Source organism: Eleutherodactylus coqui, chromosome 2 (assembly GCF_035609145.1).
Source record: "Eleutherodactylus coqui strain aEleCoq1 chromosome 2, aEleCoq1.hap1, whole genome shotgun sequence".
Classification (NCBI taxonomy): Eukaryota; Metazoa; Chordata; class Amphibia; order Anura; family Eleutherodactylidae; genus Eleutherodactylus; species Eleutherodactylus coqui.
In genome coordinates, this window is record NC_089838.1 from 93,989,483 (window position 1) to 94,006,557 (window position 17,075).

The following is a 17,075-nucleotide window of genomic DNA, read 5'->3' on the forward strand; positions in this document are numbered from 1 at the left end:
TAGCTCCCCCATTGCCCCTCCTGCAGTTCCCTGCAGCCAGCGTTCTGCAGCATCCGTGCCCAGGAGGCCACATGGACGGGGCTAGCCAGAGCCACATGCCAAGTGCGCTCTCGCTGCAGTACGAGATACATCCAGCAAGGGATATCTCGCCTTACTGTATACAGCGTCCAAACTGATGGTCAGCATTACGGGGGCGTGCTGACAGGGAATCATGAATCCTATCATCGGCTCCGGGCAGGGTTGAGCCTTGCCCGTCGGTAGCTCCCCTATGGCAGTACCGTAGTGTCTGAGTCCACTCGCTACAGCACTATATATACTGACAACAATGTGCGAACTCTGGTCAGCAATGGGCTTGCTGACACCTGTGGTACCTTCCCTTCTGGATAGGGTACTGCACAGGGAGACTCTAAATTCATCACTGCACATGTCTACTCCGCATCGGGTAAGCTTTACCTGTCAGCAGCTCCCCTGCTGCCACCCGCATTCACATGTACCGCGGTTCCACGTCCAGGAGATGCGGGCGGGGCGGCCAGAGCCGCATAGCAAATGCGCTCCCGCTTAAGTAATGCGGTCCCTTGTCAGTACTCACAAGGGAGTCTCTGGACTCATTTTTTCACATGTCTGCCCCGAATCGTGTTTAATCTCTCTACAGGCAATCGTTCCACAGTGTCCGTGTCCAGGAGGACACGCGGACAGTGGCAGGCAAGGCCCACATGCTGTGTGCGCTCTCGTTAAGGAACAAGACTACATCGAGCTGGAGAATACCTCGTCTTGCGTACAACGGGGTTCAAGCTGCTTGTCGGCAGAACACCAGGCTGCTGAGCCCGGTGGTACCTTCCATGCCTGAAGCAGCGCATCCACTGGCCTGAGCCGGAGTCAGACTTTTTCCCTCAGTAGTCCCTACATCCTGGTCAGAGTCCGGGACAGAGCCATTTATCAAGTGCGCTCTCCGCTGCAGTACTGCAGTTACAGCCAGCTGAGAATATCTCGGTCTATGGATAATGTTACTCACACTGATTGTCAGTTGTACGGTGACAGGCCTGACTGGAGTTGAGCCTGGCCTAACGGCTAGCTGCCCCTTCGCATTCCCTGCAGGCAAACAGACCGCAACGTCGGATGCTAGGTTGCCACGCGGACAGGGCCCGACTAGAACCATATATAGTATGTGATCTCGCTATAGTACGAGAGTTACACTCCCAAAGACAGTCATCCCATGGACCACAATCTTGGGCTGTACTTCAGTCTTGCTGAGTCCTGTGATACTTTCCCGAGGGAAGGAGAATACTCATAGGTATTCTGTGAAGAGCTTGCGCGCTGGACCTTTACCTGATGGCTACCACCTCTGGGACGACCACCTGCAGCTTCCTACAAGCAACTTGGGGCGCCCCTCCAGTCGACGTCTTGTTGTGCCTATCCACTGTGAGTTCGCATTCTTTCAGGCGGTTACTGAACTACAGGGCATGTTGTGCTGGCTATGCACGCCGAACTACTTGTCCTACAGCCGTGGTTATCTCACTACTGGAGACAGAGCCCCTGATGACCCTAATGGGTGCAGAACAGACCACGTTTTTTACCAATGGTGTGAATGGGGACTGGCCGAGGAGTACTCTGTATTTGGAGCGGTCGCTACGGTTAGGGCGCTGATCCTCAGCAAACTGTACAGGGAGGTTAACACGCCTAATGGAGTTAAGTCAGGCAGAACCAGCGGCTCTCTGTGATACTCAGGCATCACCTTCCCTGCGTTATTGCTTGCAGCAGAGCGTAAGACAGTCCATACTTGTACTGTCGGCAATTTTTAGGGTTCATCCCTCCCCTCTGCTGGGGTTTTCTCAAGGGGAACAGTGAGTCCCTTTCTAGTGTACCCTTGCTGCCTTGCGTGCCCAACCGTTTTTGGTGCCTAGTAGATTCTCGCAGTAACAATGAATCCCAGTATGGGGTTAGCGCTAGTCGGGTACCCAGTTAGTCTCTATTCCAGAGGACAGATGTCCTCAGAAGCACGTGGGCCATGCAAGTGAACGCTGTCGGTATGGTTGCAGGATCACGGGGCTAAAGAATTTTCCTCAGACACGCTCTACTCCTTTGATTTACAGCTAAACCGACAGCCGACGTCCTGGACAGAGGTTGTTGGGTTACACAGCATCAAGGTCAAGCTGCAGATCCTCCAGCCTGGGTCAACACGGAATTCCAGCATGGAACAGTTGCAGATCTCAACAAGTTGTGTCTTCATTGGCGTCTGGAATCGACCTGCGTCCTTCCTCACGGAGGGACCGTGAAGGTCAGGTTGACTACCTGGAGGTATATGGAAGCTCACTTACAACTGGGTCGACTGGTGGAAGGCCGACAACTCTCTGAAGTCTCGGCGCTTAGGGCCCAACAACTCTGCTTTTGGTGCCTACCTTGTACCGTCGGTACAGGAGACGATCGTTATCTACCTGCGGTGAGTTCTGCCGTCAGTATCGGGACCACTTCAGCGGAGTATCGGTGGGCACCTTTGTCAGTAGTTCTGAGGAACGCTCCAGGGTAAGTTGGCTTGGTCTGACTACGCAAGAATACTTTGCGTAGCTAGCATGCACGGCTGCTAATCCTGGCAACTCCGACTGGATTCCGGTGTCTCCGGGGGAAAGCCTTGCAATGGATCGCCTTGCGGCATACAGGGTCACAGTCACAGCGAGGTTATATTCTCAGGCCGTATTGTGGCTTGTATACAGCGAGTGCCTCATCAGCAGAGGCTCCTTGTCAGGATTTCTTCCCCCAGAGGGTGGATCGGGCCTTTTGCTTAGGTCCCTTTAAGCTCTGTCTGAGCATGTTGGATGCTTAGTAATCCATTAACGCGGGTCGCAGTTGAAGGACAGGTTGCTCCTAACACACGCGGCTTCTTATATTTTCCCGCCCCCTTGGGTACTGCTCTAGAACGTCCCAAGGTCTTTGCTGTGTCCCCCAATGATAACGGACGAGAAAACTAGATTTTGTAAGAACTTACCGTAAAATCTTTCTCGTCTTGTTCATTGGGGGACACAGCACCCACCCAGTCTGGTATTAGGACTGTAACGTATACTCCTCTTGCTGGGAGGATCCTTGGTGTGGTCGCACACGGTGCTGGAATGAGTTACAGTTCGTGAGTATGATTGTTATCTATTATTGTTGTATCCTACTGGCTGCTCCTACTGCTTGCATACAAACTGAGCTAGCATGCTGCTTGCAGGAGGGGTATAGCTAGTGGGAGGAGTTAACACTTTTTTATGCTTAGTGTCGCCTCCTAGTGGCAGAAGCTATACCCAAGGTCTTTGCTGTGTCCCCCAATGAACAAGACGAGAAGGAGATTTTATGGTAAGTTCTTACAAAATCTAGTTCTTTAAGTCAAGAATTTGTGTGATGTGTGGTGTTGAGCGTGATATATGGGGCCGAGTTTCACAGCCTGATATCGCACTCTTCTGTATGAAATTAGGTTAAACTGTAGATATCAATAAAAGCAGAAAAAACTGAAGTGTTGTAAAGCTTTTGACTGCTAGGCAGGATTATAAATGAAAGGTTACACGTACACTAAGGCCTTCCTCCCACAGACATTTGCAGAAACGCAGTGTTTTCTGCAGATTCTTCCTGGTTTTAGTAGCGCTGGCATGCATTATACCAGTGTTTTGGCTGCTAGAAAAAAAAACCCACTCACCTAGCAGGTGAAGCCGCTGTCCCCAGCGCCGCTGTTGGGACCTTGTGAAGCCCGCAGATTGCTGTGATTGGTTGAGTGACAGCTGACTGTCCCAATTAAAGCCAGCCAATCAAAGCAATCTCTTGCTGGAAGCGGGGTTTTAGAATCTCCGTTACCAGCGAAAGTTCCTCTGAAGGCTGACAAGTTCCGAGAGCGCCACCGGGGACATCAACATCACCTGCAAGGTGAGTATTGATTTTTTTTTATTTTTTTTATTTATTTTTTTCCGTTAACTCAAGCAGTGTAGCTGGGGCGTTTGGCCCGCTGCCAAAAATGCAGTACAAAGTTGTGCCGTGTTTTTGGCAGCACTGAAACCGCTGCCCAATTATTTCAATGAGCAACGCAGGGCTGAACATGGCCTAAAATAAAACATGCAACGCTGTCAAAGCGTAGCATTAAAGACTCTTGTGTGAGCCGCCCCATTGAAATGAATGGGAGTGTTGTACAGCGTTTAGTGCTGTGCTGAAAAAGCAACGCTAAACTAAAAAAAAACTGTTCAAAAAAACCTGTGAGGCAGGGAGGCCTAACACCCATATGTAGATAACGCAGGTTTCGCACTAGGCAATGGACACACAGCTCACTTCCTCCCCCTCTCTGCAGGGACCACTGTACAGGTTACAGAGCACGCCTTGAACACTCTTCCACAGAAGTTTGTCTCCTGTCTGTTGTGTTTATGGTTTTTGAGGCTACAGTAGAGAACAGGGAATGTCCGCCAATGGGCTTGCTAGCAGACAAGGATGGGGGAGGGGGGGGGACCCTTTCTTTTGTAGAGGTGAATGTGGCGCAACCTTTTAAGAATAGCCGATCGCAGCTATTAACCCTTTAAATACCGCTCTCCATTCTGACAGTGGCATTTAAATTCCCCGGTGAGATCGGGGGAGCCGTGCAGGTGTCATGGCAGTGGTGGGCCTTCTGAATGGCCTCAAGGCTGCCTATCAAGCCATCCCTGTGGGGTGGCTTGATAGACTGCCTGTCAAAAAGCAGTATGACGTAAAGCTATAGCATACATCCTACTGCAGGAGCGATCAAAGCATCGCATGTTGTAGTCCCCCAGGGGGGCTTAAGAAAAAAGTGTAAATCGGAGCAATAAAGTGTGTTTTTTTTTTTTTTTTTGTTTTTTTTTTTTTTTTATTGTAAATAAAAAGTAAGTTAGAAAAGTTAAAATCGCCCCCCCCTTTTGCTATATTAAATTAAAAAATCTAAATCCTAAAATAAAAATACATATTTGGTATCGCCGCGTCCGTAAAAGTCCGATCTATCAAAGTAGTGCGTTATTTTGCCCACACGGTGAACATCGTCCGAAACAAATAAAGAATGCCAGAAATGCACTTTTTCAGTTACTATGTCTCCCAGAAAAAAAACGCAATCAAAATGTCATATGAATTCCAAATTGGTCGTAAACTACAGGACATCCCGCAAAAAATGAGCCCTCGCACAACCAGAAAAAAAGTTATTGCGCACAGAAGATGGTGGCAGAAAATAATTGAAAAAAATTAAAGGTCTTTTGAAAAAGTAGTACAGTAGAAAAAACTAGTAACCGTACTGACCCATAGAATGAAGAAATCTTGTCATCTTTGTTGCAGTTTGTGCGCCGTAGAAACAAGACGCACTGAAAGATGGCAGAATCTTTGTTGTGGTTTTTTTTTTTTTTTTTTTTTTTCAATTTAGAATTTTTTTTACAAGTTTTTCAGTACATTATTTGGAACAGTGAATAGCACTATTTAAAAATACAACTTGTCCTGCAAAAAACAAGCCCTCATTCAGCGGCGTCGATGGATAAATAAAGGTACGATTTTTTTTAATTTTTAAAGGGGCGAAAATGGAAAAACAAAAGCGGGCTGTGCATTAAGGGCTTAAGAACCAGTTTGTAAATGCGTTTCGAGGTATGTGAACCTCTTTCTCAGTAATCACTTGGGGATACACTGTTAAGGACATGTATCTTGTATCTGCGCTGATGGGCCAGATTAAATACTACAAGATGTCACACTGTTTCTTTCAATCTGTATAGGGGAAAAAACCTAACTTTAATTTTCTGAGGACAGATCCGTTTTAAGGTTACCCACACTATGCCAGCTACATATCCATTGTCTTCACTACCCATGATACTATATGCCATACTCTAGTTGGCGGCAGCATTTCAGTATTGCTACTCCTAAACCATAAATGGTTTGCCTGATTCTGAAGATGTGATGTTTGGTCCATTTTTATCTATTTCCCATGTGGTTGAGAAGGAAGGACTAGCAATGTTTTTATTAAACAAATGTGCATACAACTTGTACTGGTTTAGTTTTGTTTTCGATCAAAAGTTGTGTTTTTTTTGTATAGACTTGTGCCCATGTTTTTTTTGTGACAGGAATCGGTCCTGATGGTCACATAGCTTTCAATGAACCAGGGTCCAGTCTGGTCTCCAGAACTAGAGTCAAGACCTTAGCCATGGACACCATATTGGCTAATGCACGGTTTTTTGACAACAACTTATCAAAAGTACCCACCATGGCTCTGACAGTTGGCGTGGGAACAGTGATGGATGCAAAAGAGGTAATGTGGCTTTAAGAACCTGACTTTATCAAAGGGAAAACCATAGCGGTTTTTATTATACTAGATTGACCTGCTGTTCGCTATAAGAACATGCGTTTGGAAAAGTGTTTTTTATGAATCTCACCCGCTCTCTTTCCAAGCTGCTTCTGTTCTCCTTTCTCTCTCTTCCTCTCCCTCCCCATGCCGCTTCTCTTCTCTCGTCGCTTCAGCCAGCAGCGACGTTCATAGTCATGCGACGGTGAGGGAGAGAGATGTTGCGTGACTGTATGGCACTTAGCAGCAATTTATATAGCCCAGTCAAGTCCCGGCTGTGCTCCTGCCCAGAGGTAAGACAGGGTGTGTGTCTGCTGCTTCTTTCATAGCAGCGCTCCAGCCAGTGGGGACATTTATAGTCTCCATAGAGAGAGACATCATGAAACTATGAACGTCACTTAGCACTGCAATATTAAATGTGGGGAACTTTGACAAGGCCCGACAGGTCACAGAATGTACCCTCCTCAAATTTTGGGATTTTATGGCAGTGGTCGGCATCTAAGGAATTGAATGACACCAAAAAAACAAGAGATATTGTGTGTGTGTGTAATCTGTGATTATCAATAGAAGATTTGGCAGGGGTTCGCCTCTCATCATCCCTGCTGATCTTCCTGACACTGCTGTCAAAGGGGTCAGCCGGCCTAAAGAGTGCATGACTTAGGCCTCCCTCACACAGGGCGTTTTGTACAGCGTTTAGCACTGCCTTTTCAGCCCAGCGCTAAACGCTGTACAACACTCCTATTCATTTCAATGGGGCTGCTCACACAGGGCTGAAAACGCAGCGCCTTCTAACGCTGCGCTTTGACAGCGATGCATGTTCTATTTTGGGGCGTTTTCAGCCCTGCGTCGCCCATTGAAATGAATGGGCAGCGGTTTTAGCACTGCTGAAAACGCGGCAACACTTGGTGCCGCGTTTTTGGCAGCGTTAACCGCTCGCCGATTTTCGGGGTGAGGGCTTGCAATAGGAGCCCTACCCCAAAAATCAGTCCCAGCTAGGTAGAGGGGGGGGAAAAAGTAATACTCACCTAGCCGCTGCAGTCTGGGTCGCGGCCGCTGGTCTCTGCCGCTAATCTGGGCTTCCTCTGCAGTAACAAGTCTATTGCCGTAGGCCAGGTTTGAGAACCCCGCCTCCGGCAATAGAGTGCTGTGATTGGTTGTCGGCGCGAGCTCGATGCCCAATCACAGCCCTTCATTGACTGTCTCAGCCAATCAAAGCTTGCCGGCGCTGATTGTCTGAGACAGTCAATGAAGGGCTGTGATTGGTTGTCGGCGCGCTCGATGTCCAATCACAGCCCTTCATTGACTGTCTCAGCCAATCAGCGCCGGCAAGCTCTGATTGGCTGAGACAGTCAATGAAGAGCTGTGATTGGTTGTCGGCGCGCGCTCGATGCCCAATCACAGCACTCTATTGCCGGAGGCGGGGTTCTCAAACCTGGCCTACGGCAATAGACTTGTTAGTGCAGAGGAAGCCCAGATCAGCGGCAGAGACCAGCGGCCGCGACCCGGACTGCAGCGGCTAGGTGAGTATTGCTTTTTTTTTTTTTTCTTTTCAGCATCCTTGGCTGCGTTTTCAGCCGAGCTGAAAACGCAGCCAAAACGCTGGCATAAAGTATACCAGCGCTGCTGAAACGGGGTGGAATCTGCAGTAAGCGCAGTGTTTCTGAAAACGCCCTGTGAGGGAGGCCTTAGACCATACAGACTGTTCAATGGGGAAGGCAGAAACTCCTATCGATTACTGCTGGTGCTTAGTCTCCTGTTACACAGGTATAATGAGGATGATGGATCAACCTTCTGACTTTAAATGTATGGTCTTTAGGTTATTTAGGTAGTGGCACTGTCCTCCCAGTAGGCAGAGATGGTACAGGCTCTAGCTGGTTATGTGATGCTGTGCCGATGCATTATGGGATCGCTAGCAGAGCATAGAGGAAAGCGGGGAGGAATTTAAGATGATGACCGATAAGTACTGATCAGGAGCCTGCACTGCATGGAAGTGACTGCAGTGTATGTAGTCACACTAGGGAGGTCCCCTGTCAAGTGAGGGATGAAGGGATGGAATTTTTTTATTTTTATTTTGCTGGAAAGGCCCTTTTTAAGGGGGTAATTTACTGTACACCTTGCCCTAAATATATATATATTTTTTCTTGTGTATTTTCATAGGTAATGATACTAATCACTGGGGCACATAAGGCCTTTGCCCTGTACAAGGCTATAGAGGAAGGAGTAAACCACATGTGGACAGTGTCTGCCTTCCAGCAGCACCCGAGTACAGTGTTTGTTTGTGATGAGGATGCAACGCTAGAGCTGCGGGTGAAGACTGTAAAATATTTCAAAGGTAGATATTTTTTTTTTTTTTTTTTTTAATTTATTTATTTTTCCACACAACGTGGTTAAAGGAGTTGTCCCGCGAAAGCAAGTGGGGTTCAGCACTTCTGTATGGCCATATTAATGCACTTTGTAATGTACATCGTGCATTAAATATGAGCCATACAGAAGTTATTCACTTACCTGTTCCGTTGCTGGCGTCCCCGTCGCCATGGTGCCGTCTAATTTCAGCATCTAATTGCCCGATTAGACGCGCTTGCGCAGTCCGGTCTTCTCCCTGGTGAATGGGGCCGCTCGTGCCGGAGAGCTGCTCCTCGTAGCTCCGCCCCGTCACGTGTGCCGATTCCAGCCAATCAGGAGGCTGGAATCGGCAATGGACCGCACAGAGCCCACGGTGCACCATGGGAGAAGACCCGTGGTGCATCGTGGGTGAAGATCCCGGCGGCCATCTTAGTAAGGTAAGGAAGAAGTCGCCGCAGCGCGGGGATTCGGGTAAGTACTAAACGGTTTTTTTTGTTTTTTTTTAACACATGCATTGGGTTTGTCTCGCGCCGAACGGGGGGCCTATTGAAAAAAAATCAAAAACCCGTTTCGGCGCGGGACAACCCCTTTAAGTTTAATCTCCAGTAAAATGTATTTTCCAACCCCTCAATACTAATATATGCAGGGGTTTATGCTACGTAGGCCGGACGTCTCTCTATGCAAGCCTGTGAGAACCTCACTGCGTCTCGTAGACATGCATAGAGAGACCAATTTATGATCCACATAGTAGATGCTATGGTATTTGGGTTATCTGTGCCGGGTGACGTGATCTACCGGCAGCTGGGACCAGAGCCGCTGATTCTGCAATAAAGTGTAGGTCAAGAGTATTCCCAACAGGGTGCTGCTTTAACCGGACTGTACAGACAATAACTGCAGCCTTTTATAACACATTTGGAATAAACTGAAATGCAGAGCATGCCAGACCATGTTGACCAATTCGACTACTGCTGTCTTAAGGGTAACCACACATCCCCGATTAAAAATCCACAACAAAGTCCACTTGTGGATGTCACCATGGAACTCACTTACTGCATTGTAATGAATGAATTCCACACTGAAAATCCACAGCATTTTCACAACAAATGGAGCATGCTGTGGATTTTAAAATCTGCATAATTACTCTTCTGCTGTGGAGTTTTTCTGCTGCAAGTGAACGTGGTTTCTTAAAACTTCCTTGCATTGCAGCCACATTGTGTGCATGAAATCCACAGCCAAGATTCTACAGCAAATCCACAATGTATGAAGTCACCGTAAGGGTGGGCTCACATGCAACGGAAATGGTGTGACTTGTCCGCAACAAAATCTGCAACGTTTCTGCATCAAAAACCCTTCAAAATCTACACAATTAATGCAGATGCTGACTACATATCAGCTGAGGATCCGCTGTGGATTTCAGCCTGCTCAGTGCTCCTCTCATGCCCCAAAGCTGAGGGCTGCTGTACCCAGATTCAGCACACATGGCAACTGCTACTGAGCGCTGACTGTCATGTGATGCAGAAGTTGCATCATGTGAACTGTTGTGGTGCGCAGTAGCAGTTGCCAGTGGGTGCTGCACTCTGGGTACAGTATTGGGAGGTAAGAGGAGCGCTGAACAGGCTTAAATCTGCCGCTGATGGTCTGTCTGCACCAATGGTGTGGATTTTGTCGCCGTTTTTTGTATAGGTCCCCCCCCCCCCCCCCCCCCCTCCTCCAAAGACATTAAATTTTTTCCAATTTTCTGCAGTCATCTTGTGTTCGCAATAACTTTTTAAATTTTTTAGTCAACGTAGTTGAGCAATGGCGGAATACATAGGACTTTTTGATCGCTTTTTATTGAGTTTTTTTCTGGGAAATAGGGTGCATTTCTGGCGTTCTTTATTTATTTTTTTTCAGACTACGTTCACTGTGCGGGATAAATAATGTGCTACTTTGATAGATCAGACCTTTACGGACGTAGTGATACCAAATATGTATATATTTATTTTTTTTTTTTATAATTTAGCTTTTATAATTTTAGATATGGCAAAAGGAGGGTGATTTAAACTTACACTTTTTTTTACAATTAAAAAAATATTATTGATCTTTTTTACTTTGACAGGCGTTTAAAGTGTTAATAGCCGCAAACGTCCAATAGCGGCTATTGCCCGTGGGTGTCAGCTGTAATAAACAGCTGATGCCTGGGCGGTCTGAAGAGAGGTCGCCCCGCGATCTCTCTTCATACATAGCCCGACGCCCCAGGACATAAATGTACGTCCTGTAACAGGAAGGGGTTAATGCATGTAAACTCCTTCAGAGCTGTTAATAGGCACATGTGTATTTGGGTATCCACATACTTCTTAATATTTAGGGTGCAGTGAATACAATTAGTAATTTAGGACCTACTTTCTTGCAGTGCCTAGGGTAGCACCAACACTTGTCAGTAATTGTAGATGCTACTGATATACAAGCATTTTTATATACGTGATAGTGGGCAGGGAAAGGAGATCTATACAATAATGTGCAAAAGTCCTAGGCAGGTGGGGGGGGGGGGGGGGGATGCTGCAAGGTAAGAATGCTTTTAGAAATAGAAGTGCCTAATAATTCTAATTTTGACAATTGGCAACATGCAAAGTAAATGAACAAAAGAAATTCTAAATCAAATCCGTATCTGGTGTGACCGCCCTTCATCTTTAGCGTCATTTCTTCTAGGTACGCTGTTTTTGAAGGAACTCTGCAGGGTGGTTGTTCCAAACATTTTAGAGAACTAACTACAGATCTTCCTCACATTCTTTTGGCCATGTAATTCGGTGGGAGCCATGTCATCTTTTTAGGACTCCTTGTTCGTTTTTATGCTGAAGATGGTTCTTAAAGTTTTCTTAATACAAATTCTTAAATGCTGAAATCTAGGAGCACAGCTAAGTCGCCGGGTTTGCTGCTGTTTACGTGCATAAATTCCACAGTGTAAACAGCCGCAGGCTGATGCAGGCATAACAGAGCTTGTCTTTTGGCTAGTGCTGTAGCTCCTCCCACAGCTCACGGGTCCTGCAACTTACCAGCACCAGCCTCTGTGACTGAGTGTGTCGGCGAAAACCTGATGGAGGCAGCAGACAGGAGCTTCTAGTAGTCTGACCTGCACACGAGCAATACAGCGTAGTACTTCCACTCCTGTCCTCCCATCATGCACTGCTCACAGGAGGTTGGAGGCTATGGACAGGCAAGGAAGGAGCAAATGTGGACAAGATGTCAGAGAAAGTGGAGATATTTTTCTGACGCGACATAGATGGAAAAGGTACAGTAAGCCTATTGCAAAATGGCTTTACATTAGATTTTAAAATGTTAGTCTATGCCCGGAATACCCCTTTAATGACATTAGTTGTATGTTTGGTGGTAGTGGCATACTGCAGAATAAGTGGTATTTCATGATTGGTAAGTATCTCCCTGTATTTCTCAGCATTGAGGACACCAATAATCCTGCGCAAATCCCCAACTCCATTTACTGAAATGCAGCCCAAACTTGCCAGGACCCTGCACCATGCCTCACTGCTGCCTACAGACACTCACTAATGCCTCACTGCTGCCTGCAGGCACTCATTCAGCTAACAAACTGGTTTCTGTTGCAACCAAATATTTCACACTGAGTCCAGAGCACCTGCTGACATTTTCTGTACCCTAGTTTTGTTTTTTAGCATAGTTGACTTCCTTGGCCTTGTTTCTACATCAAAGGTATTGCATTTTAGCCACAATTCTTCCATGAAGACCACTTGTGGCCAGACGTCTCTGAGCAGTAGATGGTGTACCTGGGTCCTACTGGTTTCTGCCAGTTCTGAGCTCATGTTACTGCTGGACATCTTCAGACTTTGAAGGGAAGTAAGCATGATGTGTCTTTTTTTTTTTTTTTCTGCTTCACTAAGTTTCCTTGGCCGATCACTGCATCTACGATCCTCAATGTTGCCCTTTTTTTTTTTTTTGCGCTGTTTCAAAAACACTCGAACAGCAGATCATGAAACTCCAGTCTGCTGTGACATCTTTGCTTGGGAGAGACCTCGCTGATGCAGTATAACTACCTTGTGTCTTGTTGCGGTGCTCAGTCTTGCCATGGTGTATGACCTGTGACATGAAACTGTCTTCCATAACCTCACCTTTGCATCACATTTTGGGTTGTTCCTCACCCAGATTTAAGCCTTCTACACAGCTGTTTCTGTTAATAACTGCATTTCAACCTACATTTGAAAATGCGCAACTATACCAAACTGGTAATATCAATCGTAACCTGGCTATATTCCTACAAAATCTAACTTTGTGCAAGCGTACCTGAGAGAATTGTGGGTGGTCACACCAAATATATTGGTTTGATTTACTTTTTCTCTTTTTTGTATTTATTTTTTAACTGCCTTCTTATTTTGCAGCATTTTTTCACACCTGCCTAAAACCTTTGCAGAGGACTGCCTGTGTACTATAATATGTAGTTAAATACTATGCTGTGTGCACACTAATACTGTATAACTGAATGTGTACTGTTGTTCAAGCTGAAATCTGCTGTTGTAGAAAATCCATGGAATGAGTTTAGAAACTTGAATAGTTATGGAGAAGCTTGAGTATGACGTCGCTTTTTTAAATTTCCATAACTCTTTGATCTCTGCTGCCATCTTGTGTTAGCATTTATAATAGTTATGGTAATATAAAAGTCAGTGCTACAGAACATTATGGTTAAATTGGGCTGCTTTCATATCTGCACAAGAGGGTGGTGTTCCCCCAAACCTCACGTTTCATTTGGGTAAACAAAGGGGAATCCCCTAGCTGAACGGATCTGTCTTCTGATTGAACTGAACATCACTAACTGGACCCATTGACTCATTTTACCAGAAGGGGCTGCATGCACCACTTTTCCTTCCAGTATTTTGCACGGAATCTGCAGTGGAACATCTGACTGGAGGTGCCAGCGCAAATATGAAACAATTGAAGAAAAGTGTAATAATACAGTACATAGGTTTTAGGGAACTATATGACTCACCCACCAATATCATTGGCGAGGGTCTGACTTCTGGCACCCCCAATAATCAGCTGAGTAGGGGGATCAGCTGAGTACAGGTTTCCAGTAGCATCTTGTCTCCTTTGTTTACCAGTTACAGCACTGTACATTTGGTTATGACAGTTTGTCCCCTATGTCCTTCTATCCAGGGCATAAACTAGGAAGGCAGCCTGCTATATATTAGGGCACAATGAAGTGAAATGTCAATTTACATGTGTAGGGCAGCTACTGAGCAATGCCAGTGTGTAGTTCAGTCGCCAAAAAAATAAATAAATAATGGAGTTCAATTCTGTACTTCAGCACCAAGTAAGGCCAGCGGCACATGCCGGTCGGATTCCCGATGTGGAATCCAACCCCGTGCCTGGCCGGTGACAACCCCCCCCCCCCCCTCCCCGCCCCCCACCCGTGCACCAGTGAGTCATCTTCATTATATGTGCTGCGTATGGACCAGATGGCTTGTGGTTGGACATACACTGTATACGGTTTCTTGCACTGTTGCTCTGGATTCCCCAATGCAAATTTGCCCGTGTGCAGTTCTCTTACTGGGAGACTTTTTTTTTTTTGTTTGTTTGTTTTTGTCTCCTTTTCCAATTCATAGTAAATTTTTGTCTCCATTAAAACAGTTGCAGACTTGGAAGGGGGAGGATGTCATGCTTGCAAAATTGCTCTGCCGTATGCAATATCTGCCCAGTAAATGCTGCACAATAACCAAAGAGGACTGCAAATTGGCACAGTGTTTTAGGGCATGGTGACCGTACATGTTTAGTGTTTCATGATTGATTTGCAGCATACATTGCTTCCCTTCTGGTTCTACTCACCTTCTATTAAAGAGGACCCGTTACCATTCCTCATCCTGAATAATTATGGATAAATTTGACAACCGGGCATTATCCCTCCACTAAAGGGGTGCATATCTACAGTCCGACACTGATTGGACAATGCCCCACTGTCAATTTTATATGTGTATTTCGAAGAGGAACAGCGCAACAGATTTCTGAGCAGGGTTGTAGAGGTGTGTGTGTGTGTGTGTGTGTGTGTGTGTGTGTATATATGTGTAATATATAGATATATAGATATATATCTATATATATTATATATATATCTCAAAAACATTGATAATTAGGATGTGAAAGGTGGAAGTTCTGTCATAATTGTGATGAAATCCCGATGTTGCCATCTTAATACCATACAGTTATCACTTAAACATGAGTCACATATGATAAGTCAGTCTGTGAACTTTGAGGAGTTGAAACTTGGCTCACTGACTCCACAGTCCTGGTTCATAAACCGTTTTACTTTTTTTTTTTTTTTTTTCTTTCTTGAATCTATCCTTGGATTATGTCTCCTCTGTTCTGTTCCACAGGTTTAATGCATGTTCACAATAAACTGGTTGATCCCCTGTACAGCATAAAGAAGGAAGGGGCTGGAGTCGGACACACTCCAAAGAAACCATACAGTGACTGAGTTCGGAGACAACTTGATGAAGACTGTATAACGGTGCTGCTTGAAGAATATGGCTTGTTACCTCCCTGACCAATCAGTCTGGCCGAGGACCGCCCCTTACTGCTGGTGGACCAATATGATGATAATACATCACTAGTAATGGTGAATAAAGCTATGTTCACTGATCACATACTCTTATGGGCAGTCTGTGTAAGGACTGTATATCTCACACCTTTTTAGATGAATCTTTTGGATGTTTCCTACTCTCCTCTGAAATGTACGGTCCTAAGGCTGATTTCAAGCAAACCTAATACAGGTACATACTCCAGCCCCACCACAAATGTAATACCTGAAAGTCACCACATCAGAGGGATCTATGATGCTGTTATGTTGGGTCACTGTACTTCACTAGGCTGGGATTTGTAGCGGTGTACCTGTTCAATTACGCTTGTGTAGAACGTGCCTAACAAATTAACGGTGTTGTCTGCCCTTTCTGTTTTTACTGATTACTTATCCTCTGGATAGGTCCTCAGTAGCTGATGGATGGGGATCCTCCACTCAGGACCTCCGTCCATCAGCTGATGATCCAGCCAACTGTCCATTGCAATGGGCCATGATGTCATCAGTGCTCTTTACAAGAAGTGCTGGTTTTACTCCCATTGAAATCAATGGGAGAGCCTAGGTGCTACAGCACTTCCTGCTTCTCATGACATCCCGCCCAGGAAGCGCTGATAACATCCTGTTGTCAGAAGATAGGTCATCAGTTGATATGGGTGGGAAAGAGCAGACAACCCCTTTAATACAACTCTGAGTACAGCCTTAAACAAAGCCTTACTTTTTTTACTTGACACTAACTTTTTTAGAAGCACAATATATTTTTCAAATGTTTTCTATGAGACTAATTTTGTATTGCATTCTGTACTCTGCAAATACAGTTTCTGTAATTGTTGTAATTTGTCTACAATAACCAGGGCTTTTACCCTAATGGCCACTCTGATTAAACATTGATGCAAGCAAATCATCCATGAGAATCCGTTTTCTCAGTCTTTGCAGCGGCCTTCTCAATATTACAATTTCCTGCCTGTATAGGACTAGTGCGCACCTCACTGGTTTTCCTACTTTTCTGGCTGATCAGTGTGTACCCCTTGTCAACTATAACATTAAATCTACCTGACTAATATCGTGTTGGTAGTCTTCTTTATGTCAAAAGCAACTTCAACCTGTGGAGGCGTGGACTCGACAAGATATCTGAAGGTATCCTTTATCTGGCATCAAGGTGTGAGCTTCAGGTCCTTAAAAACAATCTGTTTATGTAATTCCTCATGAGAGCTGGATTGTACCGTTGTCTTTATACCACAGCATACCTAGTGCTAATGACCTTCACAGACCATGGCGTGCTGAGTGCAGCGTACCTGTACCTTTTTGTGCAGTTTTTGCACTGACTGGTGCCCTGTGCAATCTTGAGACCCGACTAGCGGCAGAAAGAAGGGCACTGACGAAGACTGGGAGCTGCAGGCAGGGTTGGAGTCAATGTAGCCAAAAAGTGCCTGGCAACACTGGACACAATCTTTATTTTAGCACACTTTTCTGCCTTAAAGATTTTCCGGTGGAACCCATTGAAATCATGTGCTTCACCTGTACAAGCCGTGCTGCCGAACACTGCAATGCAAAATTGTGCAATGTGTTGTAAAACTGTGTAATTGTCTCTTTAAGCTTAAGAGGTCTAACCCACCTCATGTCCATGGGTGGGTGTGAAATCCGGGATTCACGTGGTTCCCACCCTGCCTGCGGCATGAAGACAATACTCACCATACCGGATACATGCAGGTCATCCGGCGTCTCCTCCATGCATGTGGGCAAGCCTGCTAGCTTGGCTCCCCCTCCCTCACGCACATGCACAGTGGAGGTGTGTTTTTTTTTTAAATTTTATTTTCTAATCTCAGGCTTTCCCTCGGGACCTGCAGCACACCCGATGTGACAGTTCCGGGTGTGCCGCAGACTGGACGG

At 45.8% G+C, this 17,075-nt stretch overlaps 1 protein-coding gene across 3 annotated transcripts in view; it reads left to right on the top strand.

The window, feature by feature from the left end:
- The window catches only part of GNPDA1 (glucosamine-6-phosphate deaminase 1), a 28,891-nt gene extending 12,643 nt beyond the window's left edge, over positions 1-16,248 (top strand). For all 3 annotated transcript variants that reach the window (XM_066591234.1, XM_066591235.1, XM_066591236.1), the window contains exons 5-7: positions 6,057-6,241; positions 8,432-8,606; positions 14,989-16,248. In XM_066591234.1, coding sequence (XP_066447331.1) covers positions 6,057-6,241; positions 8,432-8,606; positions 14,989-15,089 — 461 coding nt within the window. In that variant the 3' untranslated portion in view covers positions 15,090-16,248. The remainder of the gene's footprint in view (positions 1-6,056; positions 6,242-8,431; positions 8,607-14,988) is intronic.
- Positions 16,249-17,075: the final 827 nt, after the last annotated feature.